This window comes from Oryx dammah, unplaced genomic scaffold (genome assembly GCF_014754425.2).
Source record: "Oryx dammah isolate SB20612 unplaced genomic scaffold, SCBI_Odam_1.1 HiC_scaffold_29, whole genome shotgun sequence".
Lineage (NCBI taxonomy): Eukaryota > Metazoa > Chordata > Mammalia > Artiodactyla > Bovidae > Oryx > Oryx dammah.
In genome coordinates, this window is record NW_024070213.1 from 15,592,269 (window position 1) to 15,617,479 (window position 25,211).

The 25,211-nt window shown below is 50.5% G+C and overlaps 1 protein-coding gene and 1 long non-coding RNA gene across 2 annotated transcripts in view; both read right to left on the bottom strand.

Annotated features, from left to right (window-relative positions):
• Positions 1–2,499: 2,499 nt before the first annotated feature.
• LOC120858704 lies at positions 2,500–4,828 on the bottom strand. Its single transcript, XR_005719931.1, has 3 exons — positions 4,766–4,828; positions 4,497–4,563; positions 2,500–3,159 (listed from the first exon to the last, which is right to left on the bottom strand). It is a non-coding gene; the product is annotated as an uncharacterized LOC120858704 (long non-coding RNA).
• Positions 4,829–13,589: 8,761 nt separating this feature from the next.
• The window catches only part of VWF (von Willebrand factor), a 124,152-nt gene continuing 112,530 nt past the window's right edge, over positions 13,590–25,211 (bottom strand). The window contains exons 46-52 of the mRNA XM_040234946.1: positions 24,764–24,804; positions 24,170–24,286; positions 18,664–18,762; positions 17,864–17,992; positions 17,308–17,347; positions 14,383–14,480; positions 13,590–13,907 (exon numbers count right to left, since the gene is read on the bottom strand). Of these exons, the coding sequence (XP_040090880.1) occupies positions 13,719–13,907; positions 14,383–14,480; positions 17,308–17,347; positions 17,864–17,992; positions 18,664–18,762; positions 24,170–24,286; positions 24,764–24,804 (713 nt within the window). The 3' untranslated portion in view covers positions 13,590–13,718. The remainder of the gene's footprint in view (positions 13,908–14,382; positions 14,481–17,307; positions 17,348–17,863; positions 17,993–18,663; positions 18,763–24,169; positions 24,287–24,763; positions 24,805–25,211) is intronic.

Sequence of the window (25,211 nt, forward strand, 5' to 3'; positions counted from 1 at the left end):
GGGCTCCCTCCGCCGGACGCCTGGCCGGAAACTTGGGGGACACTGCCCTGCAGACCCTGGGCTGGGGGACCCGGCACCTGGAGGCACTGCTGTCCATGTTTGGGGCCCTGACCCCCTCTGACCACTGCCCGCGGGCTCAGCCGGCGTGGGGAGCCAGGGAGCAGCGGGATGTCTGTGAACGACAAGGACATAGAGGGACAGCAGCTTCAGGGGATGGGAAAGCATGGACGCAGGACCCAGAGCAGCTGAGGTGCCGAGCCTGGGACCCCAGGGCAGCCCTGAGAACACACCACACCTCCCCACAGCTGCCCACCGCCCCCACCAGCCAGTTCTCATAGGCTTAGTTAGCCAGGCCCACATTGGCTATAGGGGAGGGGGTGGGGTGTTCCCATCTCTCTCTCTCTCTCTCTCTCTCTCTCTCACACACACACACACACACACACACACAGCCTAGAGCCACCAGCAGTAGCTCCTTCTGATGATGACTGTCATAATCTCTTACGGTTCCCAGAGACAGGAGGGCAATTGCCTGGAGGAAGGGTGGGTGGGGCACTTCTGGAGAGACACCCTAAATTAATGCCAAAGGTTTAGTCTTTAGGGTCCCTCCCAGGGCAGCAAGAGAAGGCGGCACCCTGGCAGGCCCCAGACCCCTGAAGAAGACAGACCAAGAGTGGGCACAGGGCAAGGGTGACCTCTGACCCAAGGGCCACCTCCGGGGCCCTTGAGGGGTCTCCACACCCCTGCTGCCCCACCATGGCCTCAGAGCTGCCCAGTCTCTCCCTCCCCCCACACCCCAGAGCAGCTTTTCAGGGCACCCGGGATGACACCTTGGCCCTGCCCCGAACTGACTCTGAGGTCTTTGAGCCTGCTTCTTCAACTGTAAAAGGAGGAGACTCCCCGAAACTTGCAGGATTGTAGTGAAAATGAGAATGAGAGATACACATACAAAGCACCTGGACAGTCATTAGCCTGCAGGTATGCAATCAAAAGTGGTTATGATCATTGTTCTTATTCTTTTCATTTTAAACTTCTTGTGAGCAGAAATCACACCTTATACATCCAGTCGGTAGCTCAGTCGGTAAAGAATCTGCCTGCAGTGCAGGATACCCGGACTCATTCCCTGGGTCAGGAAGATCCCCTGGAGATGGGAATGACAACCTACTCCAGTATTCTTGCCTGGAAAATCCTATGGCCAGAGGAGCCTGGCAGGCTACAGCCCATGGGGTCGCAAAAGTCGGACTTAAAGACTAAACGGACGGACAGAGTTAAACATTAAATGTTAAACTTAACGGACGAGTTAACGACTAAACCACAACCTAGCCCTTAGCGCCTGCTGAATGAAGGAACGAATGAATGGACCAAAGGCAGCTCTTCCCAGTCTCTTAGAGATTCTGGTCAGTTACTGGGTTGAGGAGCAGCCCCGTACATGTGCCCAGCTGTCTGCTGGGCAGTTTCGGGAGGACTGGAACTTGGGTCCCTGTGCTTGAGAAATGTATCAATATCATCACTTTGTGAAGACGCTGATGATGTGCAGGAAACACAGCAAGCCAGCAAGTAAAGATTCCATAACTTGTTTCTAGACTGTGGGCTCTGGCCTATATTGTGGGAACCAGAAAGATGGAAAGTCAAAGTAGCTTCAGGAAGGGTAATAAGCCTGAATCTGAGTCTTGAAGCATCTGGAAGGCAGGGGACAGAACCTAGGGGCAGGAGTGGGCATGCATGCTGGTGGGACGATGGGGGCTTCCAGCTTAGGATATCAGGGGAGGGGCTTCTGTCCTCAGTTCCCAGTCTTGCTCATCCCTCTCCCCTTGTGCATTTCTGCCCAGATCAGAACTGAGAGCAAGACTGTGCAGGTGTGTGTCTAAACACAGCCTGAAAACCTCCATGTATGTCTAAACAACCGGAGACCATCCTTATGAGTACCTGGGCGGGTGATACAATGGATGCTCACTCAAGGCCCATACTTCCTTGACAGCATTCAAAGAATGAATTCACACCAGTGACCCTGGTAACTCAGATTAAGAGGCAGCCCAAAGCTTTAGTCACACCACTGTCCGGAAGCCACCATCCCCTAAAGGAGCCACTGGGGCTTTGAGGCTGGCCTCCAGGGCCCCACTGGCCACCCTGGCCACTCCCTCTGCTGGCCCTCTGATATATGGATCACCGCTGTCTGGGGTCCTGCTTTCATGCCCGCCTTTTCCCATAGCCAGCGATTAGAGAACAGCGTGTAGTTCAGCCGTTCCAGCTCCAGAAAGACATTCCAGGAAATAATGGCATTTTAGAGAGCTCTCTTGGCCTTCCCTGTTGGCTCAGACAATAAGGAATCTGCCTGAAATCCAGATTCAATCTCTGGGTGGGGAAGATTCCCTGGAGAAAATGGCAACCCACTACAGTATTCTTGCCTGGAGAATTCCATGGACAGAAGAGCCTTGCGGGCTACAGTCCATGGGGTCGCAAAGAATTGGACACAGCTGAGCGACTAACACACACACACACAGCTCTCTTTGCAATACCAACTCCATTTTTATTTGCCTTCTTACACCATTCACTTGGCTCTTAGCACAAATGGCCTTGAACAGGAGATCCCTGGGTGTTTGTGGCTTAGCCACCCTCCTGGGTTCTGGGGGTGTGATACTGTGATTTATTGTAAAAACAAATAATTTGGCCTTTGTTCGGTACCTGCTACAGCGCTCCTAAAACCCTCAGAATTTCCTAAGTGTGGAGAGCAATCAAGGTGTCTTTTGTTATGTGAACGAGGTGACTTTTGGGAAGCTCCCTGCTAACCTAAGAATGGGGCCTCGTTGCTAGGGGAACTAACCTTGTGATGAGAGGGTGGACCTTGCAGTCTCCGCTCCCCTTCCTCCACCTGCCCTCCTAGGAGGGTGTGGGGCTGGAGATTGAGCTTAGTCACCATCAGTGGCCGGAAACTTAGTCAGTTGTGCCTGTGTAGTGAAGTGCCCCCAAAAGGATGTATTATAATCAGTCATGCCCCTATAATGAAGCCCCCAAGAGGATGGAGCTCACTGAGGTTCCAGGTTGATGAACAAGTGGAGATGTGGGAAGAACAGCACATCCAGAGGGCATGGGATTCCAGGTCCTTCCCATGTATCTTGTCCTCTGCCTCTCATTCATCTGGCTCTTCCTGAGTTGTATCCTATCCTTTCATAATAAATCAGTGATCTAGTGAGTAATGCTTCCCAGCTGGATCAGTGGTAAAGAACCCACCTGCCCATTCAGATGCATGAAACTCGGGTTCGATCCCTGGGTTGGGAAGATCACTTAGAGGAGGGCATGGCAACCCACTCCAGTATTCTTGCCTGGAGAATCCCATGGACAGAGGAGCTTGGAGAGCTACAGTCCAAATGGTTGCAAAGAGCCAGACATGACTGAAACGACTGAGCATGCACGCATGTACATATGTATATGTGCAACAGAATATTACCCAGTCATAAGAAAGAATGAAACAATGTCACTAGCAGCATCATGGATGGACCTAGAGATTACCATACTAAGTGAAGTAAATTAGACAAAGAAAGACAAATAACATATGATATCACTTATATGTAGAATCTGTAGAAATGAGACAAATGAGCTTATCTACAAAATATGCTTCCAAGGTGGCTCAGTAGGCAAAGACTCTCCCTGCAATGCAAAAGACACAGAGACATGGGTTTGATCCCTGGGTCAGGAGGATAGAAACAGACTCACAGACACAGAAAACAAACTTAGGGCTACCAAAATGGAAATGGGGTGGCTGCTGCTGCTGCTGCTGCTAAGTCGCTTCAGTCATGTCCCAACTCTACGCGACCCCATAGACAGCAGCCCACCAGGCTCCCCCGTCCCTGAGATTCTCCAGGCAAGAACACTGGAGTGGGTTGCCATTTCCTTCCTCAATGCATGCAAGTGAAAAGTGAAAGGGAAGTTGCTCAGTCATGTCTGACTCAGCGACCCCATGGACTACAGCCTACCAGGCTCCTCCATCCCTGGGATTTTCCAGGCAAAAGTACTGGAGTGGGGTGCCATTGCCTTCTCCGGGAAATGGGGTGGGGGAAGGATAAATTAGCAGTTTGGGAATAGCAGGTGCATACTACCATATATAAAATAGATAACATGGTCCTACAGTAGAACACAGGGAGCTGTGTTCAATATTCTGTGATAAACCACAACGGAAAGGAATACAAAAAAGAACAGGTATGTATACATATAAATGAATCACTTTGTTGTGCATCTGAAACTAACACAACACTGTAAATCAACTATACTTCAAAAATAAAATAAGACAATAAGAAGCATTTGAATCTGTTGGCTAGCTACTGTCACCCCAGCTCACCATTCATTCATTCACACATTCAAAACCATTTAATAATCATTTACCACACACTCTGTCCTGTCCTGGATGCTGAAACTAGAAGATCTCAGAGTCTACTTGGGGAGACAAATGGTCTAAATCTGTAACTTTAATATATAATAAGGGTACTAAATCACAGAAAACTTACCATTTTGGATAGGCCCCTATGACAGAGACTTGGGCTTCCCTGATGGCTCAGACAGTAAAGAATCCACCTGCAATGAAGGAGACCCAGGTTCGATCCCTGGGTCAGGAAGATCCCCTGGTGAAGGAAATGGCAACCCACTCCAGTATTCTTGCCTGGAGAATTCCATGGATAGAAGAGCCTGGCGGGCTACAGTCCATGGGGTCGCAAAGAGTCGGACACGTCTGAGCAACTAACACTTCACTTCATGAAACAGACTACAAGCTGCTTACCAAAATCCATGTTCTCCGCTTCTCCCTGAACACACAGCTAGACCATATTTCCGAGCCTCCCTGATGTGCCACGAGACTGAATTCCAGCCAGAGGAATGCGAGCAGAGTGTTATGTGCTATTTCTAGGTCTGACCCATCAAAACCTTCCATGACTGCTCCTGCGCACTCTTTCTCTGCTCCCTGATAACTGGAGTGGCAACCCTCGGGGCCATCTCGGAAGTCACGGATGAAGTTGGCTGAGCCCCCATCATCCCGCGTCCCTGAAAAGCTCTTGGGGAAAGAGCCACCCTACCAACTTGTCCACCACCCAGCCCTATCTCTTGTTATGCTTTACTCCTTATTTTACAGTCTGTTCATTAGAGTGACTAGCTGAGCATAAGGTGCCTCCACTATCGATGTGGATAATAAGAAATAACTTCACTTACTAGGCCTTCCCTGGTGGTTCAGACGTTAAAGAATCTGTCTGCAATTCAGGAGACCCGGGTTCGATCCCTGAGTCGGGAATATCCCCTGGAGGAGGAACAGGCAACCCACTCAAGTATTCTCGCCTAGAGAATTCCATGGACAGAGGAGCCTGCTGAGCTATAATCCATGGGCTCACTGAAGGACTAACACTTGCTTACACAGGCAGTAATTCAGCCCACAGAGATACCATCCATACTCGTACTACAGAGCCTTGTTCAAACTCCCCCCAAGTTGACAGCGTAACTCCCTCGTGCCTGCACACTCCAGGTTGGGGGAGATACTCAGAGGTAGGGTCTGGACGTCATCTCTGGCCCTCACTGCGACCTGGCACACAGCAGGTGCTCAAGGAAGGAGTGGATCCAGAATTGAGATGCAGAAAAGAAGAGCAGAGAGGGATTTCTGGTCAGTCGTCTCTTCTGCGCTTTGTAGTGTGGAATTTTGGAGCTTGGGGAGGGTGAAAAAAAATTGAGAGGATTTGTCACCAGCAGAACTGCATTTTAAGGAATGAAAAGAATGGATGTATGTGCACATATAACCGAATCACTTTGCTGTTCACCTGAAACTAACGCAGCATCGTAAATAACACCACTCCAATATAAAATAAAAATTTCATTAAAAAAAATAAATGCTAAAGGATGTTCTTCAGGATGAAGGGAAGTGACAACAGATAGGCACTGGGTAAGAATTGCTCCTGATGGGAGAGTCTTGTATTCCTTTCTCACAAAGGCGAGGAAAAGAAGTTGTAAGTCATTGGTCAAAATGGACTATTAGCCACTGCATTTTCTACAGGCTACAAGCCACTCTGCGTTGGTGCTCAGTCGCTCAGTCGTGTCCAGCCCTTTGCGACCATGTGGACTGTAGCCCCCAGGCTCCTCTGTCCATGGGATTTTCCAGGCAAGAATACTGGAGTGGGTTGCCATTTCCTGTTCCAGGGGATCTTCCCGACCCTGGGATCGAACCTGCATCTCCTACTGGCAGGTAGATTCTTTACCACTGAGCTACCTGGGAAGCCCATAGGCCACTATTTTTCAAGCTAGAGGTTGGTTATCTAATGATTTGAAAGATAGTCGGTTATCTAATGGTTTGAAAACAGCATGTTTTTTTTTTCAGTATAATAGAGTAGAATGGACCAGGAAAGTATAAAACAGAAACACCTCTTTTTTTAAAAAAAAAAAGACACAATAAAATAAACACCCACATGAAAAATAATACCCTTTCTAAAAAGCTACTAATGAAACTACAGCTCATTATGCTGGGCAATGTCTTATATGTCACACAAATACCACTGTGACATTCTTCTTAAAGTTTAATGTTGATGAACTAGTCTCATTTTCTTAGGCAATGGGACCCATGTAACTTATTATCTCTATTCTGATCTTCCTGTCAGGAGGTTCATAGATAAGTTTTTGCTCAATTACAGTACCTATTCTTATCTAGGTTTGGCTGATATAATAATATGTTCCCACTCTTTCATTCTTTGGCATTTGCTCATTTTCCCTTAAGTTTTATGCTATCTAGGTTTTCCTTTCTTGTAATTTGTTTGAAGGTTGATAAATAAGAAATAGAAGTAGTTACTGATAAAGGAGTTAGGGTCAAGAATCATTACCAAAATATTTAAAACCGCTATTTTTTCTATTTAATTATTTTCAACAGGCACGTATCATTACTTTTAAATTCTTTAAGCTATTTTTAATTAGTTTATGATGAATAACAAGCATCAGTGATTGCTAGAAAAGTGTGAGTTTTCCCATTTTTCTAGAAATCAGTGAACCAGTCAGAAGATGTGAGGGTGGGACTGCCCTGGGGGTCCAGTGGTTAAGACTCTGAATTCCCACTGCACAGGGTACAGGTTCGGTGCCTGGTCGGGAGCATAGAATAAATAAAAATACTCTACAAAATAAAAGGAAATTTTTTTTTAAAAAGGAGAAGATGCAAGAGTGGCATGCTTTATATTTGTGTTTCTACACAGTGGGGGGAGGATCTCACCCAGCTCCTTGAAAGAACTGTCATCTTTTTGTAGTTTCAGCGCAAGTTAACATAGATGGAGAACTGTCAGCCAGATGGACTTATAAATTATTTGCTTAGAGTTTCTGGAGGGAGGGCAGGGTTGTCCGTAGGAGCCAAAGAAAGACTTCTAGTACATCTTGAAATGTATTAATACTATGAAGTGTGAAAGTATTATTTGCTTCAGTCATGTGCAACCCCATGGACTGTAGCCTGCCAGGCTCCTCTGTCCATGGGATTTCCCAGGCAAGAATACTGGAGTGGGTTGCCATTCCCTTCGCCAGGGGATCTTCCCAACCCAGGGATCGGACCCAGGTCTTCTGCACTCCAGGAGGATTCTTTACAGTCTGGGCCACCAGGGAGACTGTGAAGTATGGATGTGGTTAATTTCATTGGTGTGGTCTGAACAAGCCTGTTCTTGACCCCGCCTCCTCCTTTCACGTCCAACAGTGAGTGCAGTGGTGACCTTAGGGCACCAAGAGTGGGGAATGTAAGGTCCTGACGGTCCAGTGTGTGCGTGCCCTGTTGATCCTTGCAGCTCCAGCACTGAGCGCTGGCTCCACAAGTGTGCTCTGAACTGGTGTGCGCTGCCCCCACAGGTGCGTGGTGTGCGGATCCATAGAAGTGATCATGAGCCGGGATTACCAGAATCCATCAGATACCGGGCAAGTTCTCTGCAGGCAGTGGGTCAGGCTCCCACGTGCCTGTAAACCATCAACGTGGAATTCAGGCAACCAGTGCTCACTAAAGCATGTCTCCAGTGTGAACCACAGTGGCATGTTGTCATAGGAGTTCAGTGATGACAACTGGCCTTCTTAGGTTTGATCCCACTAAATAAACTAACCCTGTTGACTCCAGACTGGAAGTCGTGTCAAGGCAAGCTTTGCCTGGAGTATGACCACAGCATCAACTATCAGCCTTGCAAAGTGAGTATCTCCCTAAAGGCCCCACTTCCACCCACACTTCCACCCACCCCTTCCTTGCCAACATCTACACTTCCCTTCTAATGGTTTCTGAAGAACAGAATGAGAACAACAAGGTGAGGTGGTAGGGAAGTGAGTTGGAATTCCAACTTTATCCTTCACTGATGATTCACGGTGAACCCAATGTAACAGGGGTATTTCCTAACCTCTCTGAACCTCAGGTTCCTCTTCAATGACGTGGATTTCATATTGACCCCAAGGCAGTTGGGAAGTGAAGTGCGGTATCTGTATGCACAGTGTCTAAATATGTCTCCCCTTTCTCTTTGAAAGTCAAAAACATACAGCCTGAGCCCCAAGACTCCAAGTGATCTGGCTCACCCTCTCCCTCACCCTCCAGGCACCGGGTCTCCCCCCTGACTTTTTGGACAGCCCAAGCACATTGCTGCCCCAGGGTCTTTCGTCTCTACTGCTGTTGCTTGACGGCTTCCCTGGTGGCCCAGCAATAACGAATCTGCCTGCAATGCAGGAGCCGCAGGAGACACAGGTTCAATCCTGGGTCAGGAAGATCTCCTGGAGGAAGGCATGGCAACTCACTCCAGTATTCTTGCCCAAAGAATCCCATGGACAGCAGAGCCTGGCAGGTTATGATCCACAAGGTTTCAAAGAGTCGGACACGGCTGCAGCAACTTAGCACATATGCATGCCGTTGCTTGATCATTCTCCAGGTGTCCACGTAGCTGGTTCCTTCTTTGAAGGCAATCCTTTTTCAAACTCCTCCCCCCCAACAACCTGATCACAAATACGGACGGATTCTACTTTGTAGCTAGAGGCCAGCTTCTCATCTCTAGTGGTCAAAAGTTTCTGTTCTTCGTGTGCTCTAGGAAAGCCAGGCTGCTCTCAGCCAGCTGAAGGGTCCACAAGATGGGTAGATTAACAGGAAATCACGTCCTCGTTAAAGAAAATGAAACACAAGCCCCGCTACAGCCCTCAGTGTCTCTGGCCCCCCACCCCAGTCCTGCCCCACAGTGGAAGTGGGCAGAGAAGGACCAGACAGAGCCTGAGGCTGGTGTTTGGAACCCATCTCCCTGCTCACACAGCCTCCTCCGTCGGCCAGCAAAGAGGCCCAGGGCCCACCTAGAAGCAACTCAGAGAGCAGCGCAGGTGCCCAGGAAGGACCTGCTTAGGTTCCTGGCTCCCAAAATGATGGCACGTGGCAAGCCACAGTGAAAAGGCGATTGGGCCCTGGATGCCCAGCAGCTGGGGCAGGTTTCTGATGTCCGATCCCAAGAGCAAAGCCCAGACAAGTTGTCTTGTCACCCTCTGGAGGAGCCCCCTCTTGTCTAAGATCCTCCCTCACATGCCCCGTCTTTGGGGCTGAGATTCAACCTTGCTCGGCAGGAACTTCTGCCCTAGAGCAGCATTCACACGGTGCCAGAGTGTCTCTCCACACGTGCTCACGCAGCCCCAGACTCACACCTGCCTTCCAGTCCCCTGTGCCCACTGTTCATGCCAGTGAAGTGAGCACCTTCCCCGGCCCCTGCCACTCCACGCCTCTTCTCATGAACCACTGGAAACAAGACTCCAGACAGAATCCCTTTCTGGGCAGGGTCAACCCCACCAAACGCGCGTGTGTATTCAGTATCACCTGGAGAGGCAGAAGGGTCATGCCCTGCTCCCCTAAACGCTGCCTCAGTTTGCTTTTCCTCTTAAATAAGCTCCCGGAGAAAGACATGCATGTTCTTCCCACGGTGTAAATGCCCTTCCTGGGGTGGATAATGGCTGGGGGAGACTTCCTGAAACTGTGAGGATGCTCCAAGAGGCTAAAGTCAAGTTGCAGGGGGTGACTCTGAACCTCTGTCCTCAGCAGACTGCTTCTGAATTAAGCCTCAGTTGTTTGCTCATCTATTCAGATGTGCTAAACACCCCTTGACTTGTAACAAGAAGATAAAGAGATTGGAATTGGTAATTCATCAACAAAAAGCTGCTGCACCAATCCCCTGACTCTTGTCCTGCCTCTTTGATAGGACATGAGTGTCCAGGAAACTGCTCAGGTGTCCCTCGCCTTCCGAGGGTGAGAGCCACCCAAGGTGAGAAGTTGCTGGTCTGGGTGCCCCAGCATCTGGGGGCACCCATTGCTCCACAGACAAGCATGGGACCCCTGAGCTTGGAGTCCCAGGACAGGGCGGTCTTAGGCTGAACAAAAGGCTTTCATGTCAGGGATCATAGACTGAAATTATGTGTGCCTGTCCAGCCAGCAGACAGGGATCCGCTCCGCGAAGCCCCCTCCAGGTTCACCCAGGGTCACCGACCTCTCCTTCACTCCCAGCCCCCTCTCCATCCTGCAAGATTCTAGACGCTCAAAACCAGGTCCATGCAAGGGAGACTCACCACGCAGCCCCGGGGTCGTGGCCATGGAGCGGGCGCACCAGACGCGAAACCCCTACTGTCCCGCGGCCGCGCTGGCGTCTGCACTGGCTTATTCAGCCGCCGGGCTAATTCCATCTAGGCTCAGCTCCTTCTGGACGTGCCCGCCCCTGCCTGCTGCTGCTGCTGTCTCCTCCCCCATCCCTCGCTGGGCCACCCGGCCTCCTCCGGCTGCTGCGCCCTGGGCGCACAGGCCGCTAGTCGCGCCACGTGGAGGAAGAAGCGCGTTCCCGCCGGCGGGTTGAGTCTGGGTCACGCTCGGGTTAATGAAGCTGAGGGGCCAGACCGTAAGACTGCGGCTCTCCCTGCCCCGGGCGCTGCCTCCTAACCTGGTTCGGGTGTGAGCATTCAGCCGGATTATCTCTTGAACCGTCTGCCTGATTAGTTTCCAATTCCGCCCAGAAACCCTGCTTCCCGCTGCCCTGTCGCTGATCGCCTGGGTTGGGGGTGGGTGCTTCCCCGCACACCTGCCTGCACTCTACCGGCCACCAACTGTCCCCCACCTTTCTGGAGACTAAAAGGAGCAGAAGTGAAGAAATCTCGCCCCAGGGACAGGAAGAGGGGCTGCAAGTGGTAAGGGGAGGGGCAGGTTTTAGAAAAGCTTCCCAGGGAGACTGTGGGACCAGCTGAAGAAACAGATGTTGAAAGCTCCGTCCTAGGAAAAAAGCTCCATCCTAGGAAAAAAGCTCCATCTCTCTGGAATGGCTTTGGTACCTAGCCATGGGCAGGGGGATGAAAAAGAAGACCTCCAAAGGGCCATTCTGCATGATGAAATCTACAATTCCAAGATGCCCCTAAGGTAAGCGAGTGCATTAATATCAGGGACCCAGAAAATGAAAACAAAATGTATTGTTAACATGTGTCAAGTCGGATCTGTATGACCACAGACTTTCCCATCTCCCATGCTGATAAGGTGGGCTGTGGGACTGCTCCCCACTTTGTGCATGCATGTTCAGTCACGAAGTCACGCCCTACTCTTTTGGAATCCCATGGACTATAGTCTGTCAAGCTCCTTGGTCCACGGGATTTTTCAGGCAAGAATACTGGAGTTGGTTGCCATTTCCTCCTCCAGGGGATCTTCCTGACCCAGGGATCAAACTTACGTCTCCTTCACTGAACGCAGATTCTTTATTGCTGAGCTATTGGGGAAGTCCCTCCCTACTTTGTACATTATATCAATTGATGATGAACCTGAGACCGTAAAGGGAGTTGGGAGCTGAGCAGAAGGAAAACCAGAAACAGCATGTGCCCACCCCTGGCCCGTCCCTGGCGGGCTATGTCCTGGCTGCCAGGAGTAATCAAGGCTGATATGGATACAGACATCCACTCCCTCAGCACCCTTCTCAGAGCCTTCCCCGAAGGCATGAGTTATAATAACCGTCTATGTTTTACTGCCTGTGTACCCATTTCACAGATGAGGAGACTGCAGTGTAAAGGTCAGGCCCCATATCTCTGACAGCTGAGCTCGCTCCAGAGTCTGTGTTCTAACACTTGGATTCTGACTCCTTTCTCTCCCAGACACGCCCTTCACTCACTTCCGGGAACCCTTCCCTATGTGTTTCCGATGCCAAGAGGACTGGAAACATTTCCACCTTGGTTCATCTCTTCTCTCTCTCCATACTCCAAGACTCTTCCTAAGACTCTCACTGTGGGGTACTATCCCATCTGGTCTGAGGGTGACAAGACAGAGAGTCCTGGGAGAAGACTCTTGAGAGTCCCTTGAACTGCAAGAAGATCCAACCAGTCCATCCTAAAGGAAATCCACCCTGAATATTCTTTGGAAGGACTGATGCTGAAGCTGAAACTCCAATACTTTGGCTACCTGATGCAGAGCCAACTCATTAGAAAAGACCCTGATGCTGAGAAGGATTGAGGGCAGGAGGAGAAGGAGGTGACAGAGGACGAGATGGCTGGATGGCATCACCGACTCAATGGACATGAGTTTGAGCAAACTCCAGGCGATGGTGAAGGACAGGGAAGCCTGGCATGCTGCAGTCCATGGGGGTCACAAAGAGTCAGACACAACTGAGCAACTGAACAGCAAGAGCTGGGCCCAGAGGCAGATCCACCTTGGAACGAGTGCAGAGTGGGAGAGTTCTGGTTCACATGCCACTACCTGTTTCCCCTTCAGCATCCTATTTACCCTGCTCCCTGATTTTTTTTTTTTAATCAAAACGTGACTTTTCAAGTTTAGCTTTTTCGTTGGTAGTGAATCGTCCTGTCAGTAAATACGAGGAGAACTCGGGCTATGGGAGCACTGGGAAATTGACAACCTCTGTTGAAGAAGTAGCCTCCCACTGAGTTTCTCGGAGCCCCACGCCACCAACAACACCTCGTCCTGGGGTGGAGCATCAGGCGATCAGTCAGAAGAGAGACAGCTATTAATAATTCCCTGGCCCCGGATCTGCTTTCCCACAGAGACCTTAGAGACTACTCAAAGTTGGAGGTGGGGTGATGATGGATAGAGGGCGACAGCCTTTGAATTATTGAGCAGTTATATAAAACTTCTACCCATCCCTCCTTCCCTCCACCCTAAAACTCCCCACCAACACGACTCAACGGAACTCAGGCCGTTTGCCTCCAGCGTTATCTTCCCTGGAGGTTCTTATCCGGCGGAAGCAGAAAGGCCTAAAAATGCAGCCCTCCCTGGTTCCAGTGAGAACAAGGCTGAATCTGTCAGCGCGAGATCCATGTGGCTCTTGCCCAGGTGTCCAAATCCTTGGGTTCTGAACCTGGCCTTGCCACCAGCGGCTGTGTGACCTTGGGCAAGTCACTCAAGCTCTCTGAGCTACTTTCATCCTCAGTGAAGGGACAGGAGAGGGCAGTGGATGAGATGATGTCTAAATCATTTCCAGCTTCATTGTCCAGTGCCTGCACCGAGTAGAGTCTCTCTCGGGGGTAAAAAGGATCTGACCTGAAAGCCTGGGCTCCCTCTCCACTCCCCAGCCCCCACCTCAGCACCCGGCTCAGAGCAGCCCAGCCATCTCAACCTGGATGAACCACCAGCCTTTGAGGAGAGGATGGATTGGCCTTTATTGTGCGCCCGGGAAGGTCCGGGAGCAGAGTGCGCATGCGCGGAGCAGGGATCGCGGAGCTTAGCAGGAGGCAGCAGGTGTCCGTGGCGGGCAGGCAGCACGTCACGGGCTGCATTTCCTGGAGGAGCATCTGCACTGCAGGGCGTTGAGGATCACATGGTGAATGATGGAGCCGTTGGTGCAGCGCAGGGGCACTGACGTGGGCTCTGTGCGCGTTGGCGAGCAGCAGGAACACTGGTCTTGCACGTCCTCCGTGTCGATGGAGTACAGGGCTTTGCTGGTGCATCTTCCCTGCAGCGGGAAAGAGAGAGGCAGTGACGCGGGTGATAGAGAGTCCCAGGGTGGGGAGGGCTCTGGGGCAGCCCGCTTCCTGCACCTGCCCTCCTCCAGGTCTGGCCTCGGCCAGACGAACCCAGGACAGCCAGGCAGTGTGTCTGAAAGGCCTCCCCTAATTGGAATTCTCACACCCAGCCCTGTAGCTGCAATTTCTATGGGTCTCTGGGGAATGCAGCTCCTGTGTTCCATAAGTAACCCTCCATTCTCTTCAAAGGAAGCTTTGAATCACTGCTGATTTTTTTTGTGTGTGTGTGTTCTGAAGTCAAAAGTTCTCAGTTAACTTCAATAAAACATTTGCTTTCAAAAGGAAAAAAAAGTTCCTAGTTTCTTTCACATCTCCTCCCTGTGAACTTCCCAGATCTTTTCACAATGTATCTAAAGAGAGGTGTTCAAATGAAGAGACCTGTCCTCTGAACCGAGGACCCCTTACCTGGCAGTAGTGAATGTCCACTTCCTCTTCAGATTTGCAGTCTCCCACCTTGATGTGCTGCACCCTGGCTGTGATGTCCTTGCACTCGGGCTCCTCACCTACAGGGCAAGTGAGAGATGGGACCTGTTCTCCCATTCCACTCCAGCTCCCTGACTCACTATACATAGGTCAGTTTCACGGTGACCACAGCCAGCTACGGAGGGAGCAAGTCAGTGACCCTGGTTCCCCTCAGCTTCTCCTGCCAAGCCGCTTCAGTCGTGTCCTACTCTTTGCACCCCATGGACTGCAGCTCACCCGGCTCCTCTGTCCATGTGATTTCCCAGGCAAGAGTACTAGAGTGGGTTGCCATTCCCTTCTCCAGGGGATCTTCCCGACCCAGGAATAGAACTTGCATCTCCTGCATTGGCAGGTAGGTTCTTAACCACTAGCACCACCTGGGAAGCCCAGCTTCTCCTGACCCTTCACAATCAGAAATGAAGATATCACTGGGTTGAACTCACTTAATGGCACAATTCTAATGGCAAGAGGAGCCTAGATTCACCGTGCTTTGGTAATGTCGATGGATAAGACTTACTTTTATACAATTGTAGACTCTAAAAGCCATAATGATCACAGCAATCCTGTTGTGCTTATAATTCTGCATGTGTGCTGAGATGCTCAGTTGTGTCCAACTCTGTGACCCCATGGACTATAGCCTGCCAGGCTCCTCTGTTTGTGGCATTTTCCAGGCAAGAATCCTGGAGAGGGTTGCCAGCTTCTTCTCCAGAGGATCTTCCCCACCCAGGGATCGAACCTGCATCTCCTCCATCTCCAGCATTGGCAGGCGGATTCTTTACCACTGTGCCACCTGGGAAGCCTGCTTATACTATACCCAGAAGTGAACAGGCAATGAATATCCAATAAATACAATTAATATCTATCCACCCCTGCAAATGTCATTGTCTCCCTGGGGACTGAGAATATCCTTGCGGCCCTTATGGAATCTTTTGCTTTGAGTATAGCCATCTCCTGGTCGCAGGCATGGGTTTCCTTACCACTCAGGGGTTAACAGCATTCAGCTTTGAATCTCTCCTTGCCCCATGGATAATTCTAGGATTCAATGTCAGCTCACCATTGCCTGTCCAAACACTGGGAGTTTTCCATTCCTGGATGGCTCCAAAACTAATTCAACCTTAACTACATATTAGCCAGCCTCCCAATTTCCAAATAATTTCATTTGAAAGCAAAAGCCTGCCAACCACATTAAGAGGGTGAATGAGGAAAACATATTGAAGCCAACACACAGTAGATTTAAATCCTCGAGCCTGGCTTATTTTCCTTTTGGAGGGTCCCTGTCTCCTGAAAGCACTGAAGCCCCCATTTGGCCTCTTTGCTAGTTTTGCAGGTAACAGCCTTGGCCAGATTGCCCTGCAGCACACCTAGAGAAAAATGTGTCTCTTCCTGGATGGTTTCCTGATCTCAGCCATGCAGACAGGAATCACAGAGAGAGATGCTCTCAGAGTGTGTCCCCTCAGTCTGCCGCCTGGCTACAGCAACTCCAGGCACTGTCAGAGTGAGCCATCAGGGGAAGAACAAATGACTGACCACTGAAGGTATTCATGTTTTTCACTCTTTCTTTTCCCCAGGGGCTTCCCTGGTGGCTCAGATGGTAAAGAATCCGCCTGCAATGCAGGAGACCAGGTTCGATCCCTGGGTCAGAAGGATCCCCTAGAGAAGGGAATGGCTACCCACTCCAGTATTCTTGCCTAGAGAATTACATGGACAGTGGAACCCCTATAGTCCATGGGGTTGCAAACAGTCGGACACAACTGAGCAACTCTTCACTTTCTCTACCTCCAAATAAACATGGGAACATGGACCCAGGAATCCAAAAACAAGCAAACAAACCAAAAAAGCTAAGTAACTAAACTAAAAAACAAAGAATATTAGTCCAGACAAGTAATTCTATACCCAGAGTATACAGCACTAACTTTGAGATTCTGAGAGGTACATGTGCTCATGGCAACAAGAACGTGTGGTGAGATGCTTTCTGATGAGCAGACTGGAGCTCCATCTCCAAAGCTGCTGCGGTAACTACTGGGGACCAACCCATGCAACACAGTGCAAGGTCAGGAAAAGCCAAGGACTTCCCTGGTGGCCCAGTGGCAAAGAATCTGCCTGCCAACACAGGGGATACAGGCTCGATCCCTAGTCGGGGAAGATCCCACATGCCTTGGGGCATCTAAGCCCATGCACCATGACGAGGGAGCAAGTGCGCTCTAGAGCCCATGCTCAGCAACAAGAGAAGCCACCACAATGAGAAGCTTGCACACCACAGCTAAAGGTAGCCCCGGCTCCCCACAACTAGAGAAAGCCTGAGCACCACAATGGAGACACAGTGCAGCCAAAGTAAAAGCAATTAATTTAAAAAAAGAACAGGCGAGAGTGAAGGAGAGGAGATTAATAACACTGGTTAATGGGACCAGCCTTATCAATCCTTGAGAAGACTGTGTTTCTCTGCAGCCCCACAGCCAGCTTCTCGCTTCCCCTTCTCTCTGGGATACTCAAAGAATAGAGGTGTATTGAGTGTCTCATCTGTTGAGATCATAAATCAAGCCACCTTGTCTTCAAGGAGCTTCAGTGGCAGAGAAAAGACATTCTCTTGTGATAGGACTGTGACCAACCCAAGACCTGGCGAGGAGAAAGGCAAGTAAGAGGCTAGTGATTGCCAGGAGTCTGGAAGAAGGAAAAGAGACTGGTTTACAGGCATCTGAAAGGGGGCTTGAGTAGGGGGCAGTCCAAGGACATGCGAGGCAGGGTGGCAGTCCCCTGCAGAATGGAATGCAATGACTGTGCTATCTTTCTAGAATGAAGTTCACTTCAAGGAACATCCCCTGGACTTAATCTGATGGGTTTCAAGGGACAGTCCATTGGTAACGTACTTACATGTGTCACAGCAAGTGCCAGGAGTTTTCACGATTTTCCCCTAAGAAAACAGCAAGGTCCCGAGTTAGGCACAAATAGTACACAGTGGACACTTTCTGTCATTCCAAGCCAAGTCCTGCCTCTGGACTCACAGCCCTGAGCCCAAGTCCCCAGAAGTGAACAGACTATCCCATCACAAAGGTGAGCAGACTGACCACCCTACCCGGCCAGGCTGAAACGGTCCTGATTATTCTGAATTCTCTTCCAGTTGAGAGTCTCCGGGACTGTCATTCCCAGGGGAGACCATCAATCAGTTTGGTCTCTCACCTCCCCATTCAAGGATCACAGATCCAATCTCCCCCAAGGGGAGGTATTTTCTTAGAGCATCATAGAGAGAGTTTCATCTCTCTATCAGGCTTTGATTTTGTAATTTTGTTGATTTTTAAACTAGGCTGAGGTTCTCCTTGAACACTGGGAATCATGGCAGAGCTGGACTGCCATTCAGAAGAACCTTCTTTTTTCAGTCAAAGATGGAGCCAGTCGAGAGGAAGGCAGGGCCCGGGCTCTGACGGCTCACCCCCTCAGCCAGACATTTGTGTTCGTTGAAGGGCGGGCAGCCCATGACCCTCTTCTCCCAAATGAACTCTCCTCTCTTGTTGACTCTGCAGAAGTGACTGTCACAGCCATCCTGGAGTGTCTCATCACGCTAAAAGGAAAGAGAGGATGTGTGTTGAGCACATCTGAAGGCAGCCCTTGGGTTTCAAAGCCACTTCAAATAGTGACCTTGACTCCCTGGAGTTGCTGAGACAAGGTGGGGGACCATAGGACAAGAATGAGGCCAGGTGCAGTCCGGTTTTGCAACCTGTTTATTGGGAATCGGGCTGTATGAAGGTAGGGAATCCCTAAACTCTTCTGACCACATAACAGCGTAAAGAATTAAGACACAGTGGAGGTAAACTGGCCAATCAATAGCTGAACTAGAGATGAATGCCTCTGACAGAGAGATGAACGAACTAGGTGCCTGTCTCACCAGCCCATCCCAACTTTCACAGATCGGCATCTCTGTCACCTGACTGCCTACCCAGTCTCAGAGATAATCGAGGCTGGAGAAAATCTTAGAGGTCGACCAACTCTCAGTCATGGGGGCCCACACCAACTATCCCCTTATCAAGGAAAGTGACAGAATAACTAAATCAAAGAGAAAATCCTATACCTTCTAAAGGTTATCCATCTTTTCTTTATAAAAAATCAGAAATAGGTATGAAAAGAAGTCAATATCGACCCAAACTTGGCCCCCTCTTTCTTGATGGAAAGATTCCCAAGCAGGGAAGCAGACCGTGATCTGAGGGGACTGTCTTGACTTCCGCTTGCCCCCACCTTCAGCGTCAGGATCTGTCCCCCTCGTAGCTGAATGGTACACGCCGTAGGCAGGCATCTCCCACAGCATTCGCCCTGGAGTTTCTCTTCCACATAACCCTGGAACCAGGAGAAAATGCAGCCTCTGTGAACCTCCCTCGAAGACCCCGTTCATAAGTAAGCCAAACTGTAAATGATTTCATCATGCCCAGCCACTCCAACCAGAAATCTGGGGGTCATCCTCGTCCCTGCTCCCTTTTGCTCATCCCCTGCCTCACCCCTCACCCAAACATCACCAGATCTTGCCAAAAAATGCATCTTGAACTCATCCACTGCTTGTCATTCCAAGGTCCCCTGTCATCACCCAGTCCAGGCAATCATCATCCACCACTGGACTCTGTCACAGTGGAAACTGTCTTCCTGCCTCCATCTCTTACCTTTACGGTAGGGGAAAGGCTGTAGCTTCCAGACCACAGGATTTCAATGTTTTACCAAAACGCCCCCAAATCTGGGAGGCCACACAGGGTAACCAACTTTTTATTTTTGCAAAGAATTTTCAAACATGTTAACCAAATAAGAACCAAAAAGCGATCATCAGTTGTCTCATCATTGCATTAAAATTAAAGCTCTTTTACCTTTCCCCACCATGCCAAAAAGGGGCTTCCCTGGTGGCTCAGACAGCAAAGAGTCTGCCTGCCATGCGGGAGAACCACATCCCTGGATCGGGAAGATCCCTTGGAGAAGGGAATGGCAACCCACTCCAATATTCTCGCCTGGAGAATTCCATGGACAGAGGAGCCTGGTGGGCTACATTCCATGGGGTCGCAAAGAGTCAGACATGACTGAACAACTAACACTTTCACACCATGCCAAAAAAAAAAACAGCAAGAACAAAACTTAGTACAATTTTAAAAGAATACATTTAGCTATGTGAAAGCCAGCTACGGCGTCATTTTTTTCACTTTGCTGCATTTAGTAATGACCACTTAGAGATTCATTCCTTGGGGTCCTGAGGTTTTTCTGCTGTGACTCTCTAGCAGGTCAGTCTGGAGTCCCGGGCAGAAGGCCTGGCTGTCTACAGGGCTCCCGCGTTGATTGCACAGACACTGAAGGCTCCTGACCAGCAGGGAGGTGAGGAGCCTGAGTGTGCACTGAGCCCATCAGGGAGGCTGTAGAGAAAGCCAGTGAGGACTGAGCTTCCAGCAGAACAGGGCGACTGGATGGGCCCCGGCTACACACACATGCTTGGAAGGACGCTGCTGACATTTGAGGCCATGGGGTGAGCTTTAGCTGTGTTTTCAAAATCACACGATTCCTGAAGGTGTGGACCATGATGAATGGGAGAGGAAGAGAGAGATGGGGAAAACAGCATGAATGCATGCAACTGGTTATTATCAGAATGAGGAAATAAAATGCGCTTGACGTCAGACAGGATTTCATAGGAGCCTGGATTGGGGCATTTTCTAGTGAGTGTTAGAAGAGACTAGGAAATACCTTCTACTCAGCCCAAAATCTTTACAGGAGACATGAGGCTGCTGGGTGGGGGACAAATGGAGGAGGGGGTTGCAAAGTGAAGAGATGAGGCTGTGGAGGTTCTATCCACACCCCAGAGGGGCCAAGGGCATGGTGAAGCCAAGGACGAGGAAAGATGGGGGGCGTCGTGGGAGGGAAAGGGACAGGAGGAGGTGGAGGATGGGGTGGGAGGAGAGAGGAGAGGGCAGTGATTTCAGAGGAGCACTGGACTGGGAAGGAGGGAGGGGAGGGGAGGGAGCAGGCTGACCTCACTCACAGGAGAGAGAAGAGACCCTGAGAGGCGGTGCACGGGTGACAGGCGTGTCTGAGCGCTGCTGGGCTTCCAGCCACTGCTGACCGGACACCCACTGCACCGCCAGCAGGTGGACCAGGAGGAGGGCAGAGCTGACCGGGCTTTCGCTGCAGCATCCAGTCAGGAAGGGCCAGGCATCCCACCAACCACAGAACTCACAGGTCAGAGCAGCCAATGAGCCCTGCTCCCCTGTCCAGGGATGCCCCCAGGCTCTTCTCACAGGCGTCTCCCAGCCCTTTTCACAAACTGTGTCGGCCACTCAAGGACCCCAGTCCTATCTCCCCACTGCCCTTACTCTATTTTCCTTTTCTCACCCTCTTTTTAAACTTTTTTCTCTTGTGAATACATTTATTAACATCGGTCCTATGCGCAGTTTACAACTGATAATGAATAGTGAATATGGGCTTCCCGGGTAGCGCTAGCTGTAAAGAAAACCCGCCTGCCAATGCAGGAGACATAAGAGACACGGGTTCGATCCCTGGGTCGGGAAGATCCCCTGGAGGAGGGCATGGCAACCCACTCCAGTATTCTTGCCTGGAGAATCCCATACACAGAGGAGCCTGGAGACTCACGGTCCATGGGGTCGCAGAGTCAAACACAACTGAAGCGGCTTAGCACATTCGCACAGTGATAATAAAATATTTTAAACCTTGCACTTGAAACAATGTGGGTTATTTTCAAACCTCCTTTGATATTGATTTCTAACATCATTCCACAGTGTTAAGAGAAAAGAATCTGTATGATTTCTTTAGACCATGAAATTTTTGCACCTTGTTTTATGTCCCTGGATATGTTCCAGTGTCTCCTGGTTTATAGTCCGTGGGAACTTGAACAGAATTTTGTATCCTACTGTTGTGTGAAAATTGTATAAAACTTAATTATGTTGAATTGGGTCATAGCGCTTTTCAGCTCTACTGTATCCTTCTACTTCTCTGTCTATTCATTCTAGTAATTTTTGAGAGTTTGATGTTGAAACTCCAACTAAAAACCTTATCTACTTTAAAAAATAATTGCAATATCTAGTAGAACTATTTTTAAAAGCCTTTAGAAAAGAGAAACTACTTTAAAAAAAAAAAAGCCACTGCCCTTTCTCTTGCTGATCTGCCAGTCTGTCCCCATTGCCCCTCCTGAGTGGTCACTGCTGAAGGTCAATCCAAGGTCATGCTCCTCCAGGAGGCTTTCTCAGTGCTCCCAGTCAGGGTCATGTCTCTTCCCCTTGCATTCCTTTATCTCCACCAGCACAGACCACCAGCACAGACCACCGCCTGCTGGGCTCCTTGAGGTAGAAGCATTATCTCCCCTGGAGGAGACAGAGGGCCCACGTTTCTGGTGATGCTAACAGTTCCATCTGACATTTGCAGTTCAAACAGACTGACCTAAACTTGACCAGCACAGCTCCCCACGTGCAGGAGGCCTCCTGGAGGTCCAGGGAAGGATGCTGAGCGAGAAGGGGCATATGAGGCAGAGACAACCGCAGAGCTAATCTTCAGGATCTCAAGGGGGAGGAAGTGAGTTCACAGCCGTGTGTGTGTGTGTGTGTGTGTGTGTGTGTGTGTGTGTGTGTGTGTGTGTGTGTGTGAGTTCACAGCCGTGTGTGTGTGTGTGTGTGTGTGTGTGTGTGTGTGTGTGTGTGATGTGATTGGCTGCTCAGTTGTGCCTGACTCTTTGTGACCCTATGGACTGTGGCCTTCCAGGCTCCTCTGTTCGTGGCATTCTCCAGGCAAGAACACGGGAGTGGGTTGCCATTGCCTTCTCCAGGGGATCTTCCCCATCCAGGGATTGAAACCGCGATCTCCTGCACTGGGAGGCGGATTCTTTACCATCTGAGCCACCAGGGAGGCCCACACTGCCCTGGGGAGAGGCAATTTTTTTGGAGAAGAGGAGGAGCACACAGACCAAAGTGGGTTGTGGATTTAAAAATATTTAGAAACCTATGTCTAGACTGGATTCTAAAACTGGGTTTCCTGGTGGCTCAGACGGTAAAGCATCTGTCTACAATGCGGGAGACCCGGGTTCGATCCCTGGGTTGGGAAGATCCCCTGGAGAAGGAAATGGCAATCCACTCCAGGACTATTGCCTGGAAAATCCCATGGACAGAGGAGCCTGGTAGGCTACAGTCCATGGGGTCGCAGAGTCAGACACGACTGAGTGACTTCCCTTTCACTATGGATGCAGAGGAGGTGACTGTGCCACCCTCTGACCACCAGAGGGCGCCAGTAAAGAGCGTGCTCATCCCCCTGACCGCTTCCTGCAGGACAGTGGGTGTGGACCTCTCTCTCCTGGCATGGATTGTAATTCCATCGACCTTCAGGTGAAGGGGTGCCACAGACTTCAGACAGCATCATTCCTTCCCATATTCAAGCCCAGATGTATCAGGGGAGTTGTCTCACAGACCCACACTTGGACTGGAAACCCTAAAACTGGTATTTTAAATTTTAAAAAAGCAAAAACACATATTTCGCTCCCTTCTTCCTGAGGCAGGGATGTTCTCCTTGAGCCATTCTATCAGAAACAATGTGCATCCTATAGACCCCTTCATTCCCCATGTTATTAAGCCCCTCCTTGAAGCCTCACATAGCACCCAGGTGCAGAACACACCTGTCCTCAAGAGTGCTGACCGCACCGGCTCCAGTGTTCCTCATCCCTCCCCCCACCGCCCCTCCCCTCTGGCCACTGCATTGCTCCTCCGATGACAGATTCCTCTCCAGGAACCGTCCAGCCCCCACCCACTGCTCCACCACCTAAAAGAGTGGTTACAGTATGTATTCTGTGCATCCAGCTCACAAGAAACTCATCCGACCAACTGTATTTTCTAAGACAGCAGGAGCCCCAGATGCAAGGGGCAGCCTGCGGGAGAAGCCAAGGCATCCTCCTCAGCACTGGGTGCAGCTCTGTGCGGGGGAGGAGGGGTCTGCTAAGAGTCGTGATTAGACCAGTGAAGTGCATGCTCTCCTCTACTCCACCAGAAATGAGGATTCCACGTCCCAGATCCCACCTGTGGAGGTGTTCGAAGCAAACACCATCATCGTGACCTGGCAGAAACGGGGTGAACTATTTTAGACCACCCCAGTGTCCAGTAGGGCTGCCCTGGTGGCTCAGTGGTAAACACTCTGCCTGCAGTGCTAGAGATCTGGATTCAACCCCTGGGTCACGAAGATACCCTGGAGAAGGAAATGGCAGCCCACTCCAGTACTCTTGCCTGGAAAACCCCATGGACAGAGGAGCCTGGCGGGGTGCAGTCCATGGGGTCACAAAGAGTCAGACAACAATGTGCAATAATAAAAGTATACTTTGAGGCAGGTCCACTCCAGAGAATGTGACAAGTGTCTGATAAATAACTGGGCTAACTGGTAACTGTCGGATAAATATTTGACTGATTTTTAATGCTTTCAAAGATCAGTAGTGATGTTACTTAAAGTTGCCTAAAAAAGAATACAGAATTGTGAATATGGTTGCAGCCTTGCAAATACATGAAAAAAATGCTTTAAATGTACAAAACTAAATTATAGTTATTTCTGAGAAATGCAATCTGGGTAGGTGACTTTTAGTCCCTTCCTGACAGTTGTCAGATACTGAACATAATCAGAAAATCATGAAAGTTTTTATTTAAAGATCCTGGTGAGGTCCCATTGCCTGGGTCCTAAAAGTACCCATTTGACCCACCCCCCCGCCCCGATCCCCGCCAACTGCAGCCTCTCTTACCACAGGGCAGGCCTGGCAGGTGGTCTGCCTGCACTCCAGCTTGAATCCGGAGACGACCCCTGCCTGGACGGTGCAGCGGCAGGTCATGCACGCATCAACCATCACAGTCTTCCCGGGCTGGAACCAGAGGGGACCAGGGTCAGGCCTCCTGGCACCCCAGTCCCCCAAACCCCAACTGCCCTCAGCCCCATGAGCCATCTGGCTTAGGTGTGGGGCCCGGCTGCTCAAAGCTGCTAGGAGCCATCATCACCCCAATTCTCCTCTGGTCCCCAGAGGCCACTCCTTCCCCGACCCTCCCCTCTCAAGGATGGCAGTGGTGAGAATGAGGGCTTTCCCTGGGGCAGAGGGAGAGGGAACAGGCTGGCATCTTCTGTGCCTGGGGGCTGAGGGGCCGGGAGGTGAGCTCTAGAAGGCGAAGGTGGGACCCAGGCCCTGGAGAGTTGGGGCTTCTACTCCAGGATGCCTGGGAAGCCCTAGGAGCAAGGGAAGTGTAGGTGGAGATCACTCTGGGTCCTGTCATTTGCACTTTCAGATGCTGCCCACCCTCCACACAGCCCCTGTCGCTGCCCCCCTGGGGAGAAGGCATCAGCTCACCCCGATGATGGTGCCGTTGAGCACGCAAGCCTGCACAGGCTCTGGGGAGAGACAGGCACAGGGCATGAGTGATTGGAACACACCTGGTGGAAACCTGCAACCCGGCTGCTCTGCTGGGCTGGGCCTCTCCCCTCCACCTGCTAGTCCTTCCCTCCACCCCCGCCAGGCACTGTGGGTCCTCCTGCCCACGTGGCCACACTGACCCCAGGCCCCCCAAGGATGGGCAGCTGCCTGCTCCCCACCCTCCAGCCCCCTGGAGCCCTGGAGGGGAGGGTGCTTGTTTAAGTGATTCACAGTGACGGGGCAAGAGAGAGGGTGCTGTGCTTGTGAAGAAATGAAAATCTGCTTTGGAAACTAAGTCCCACAATAAAATCACACAAAAAATTCAGGGCAGGAGGCGGTGAGGGTTGTTTGCTGTTGCTGCTGTTATTGGTTGTTTGGCTGATTG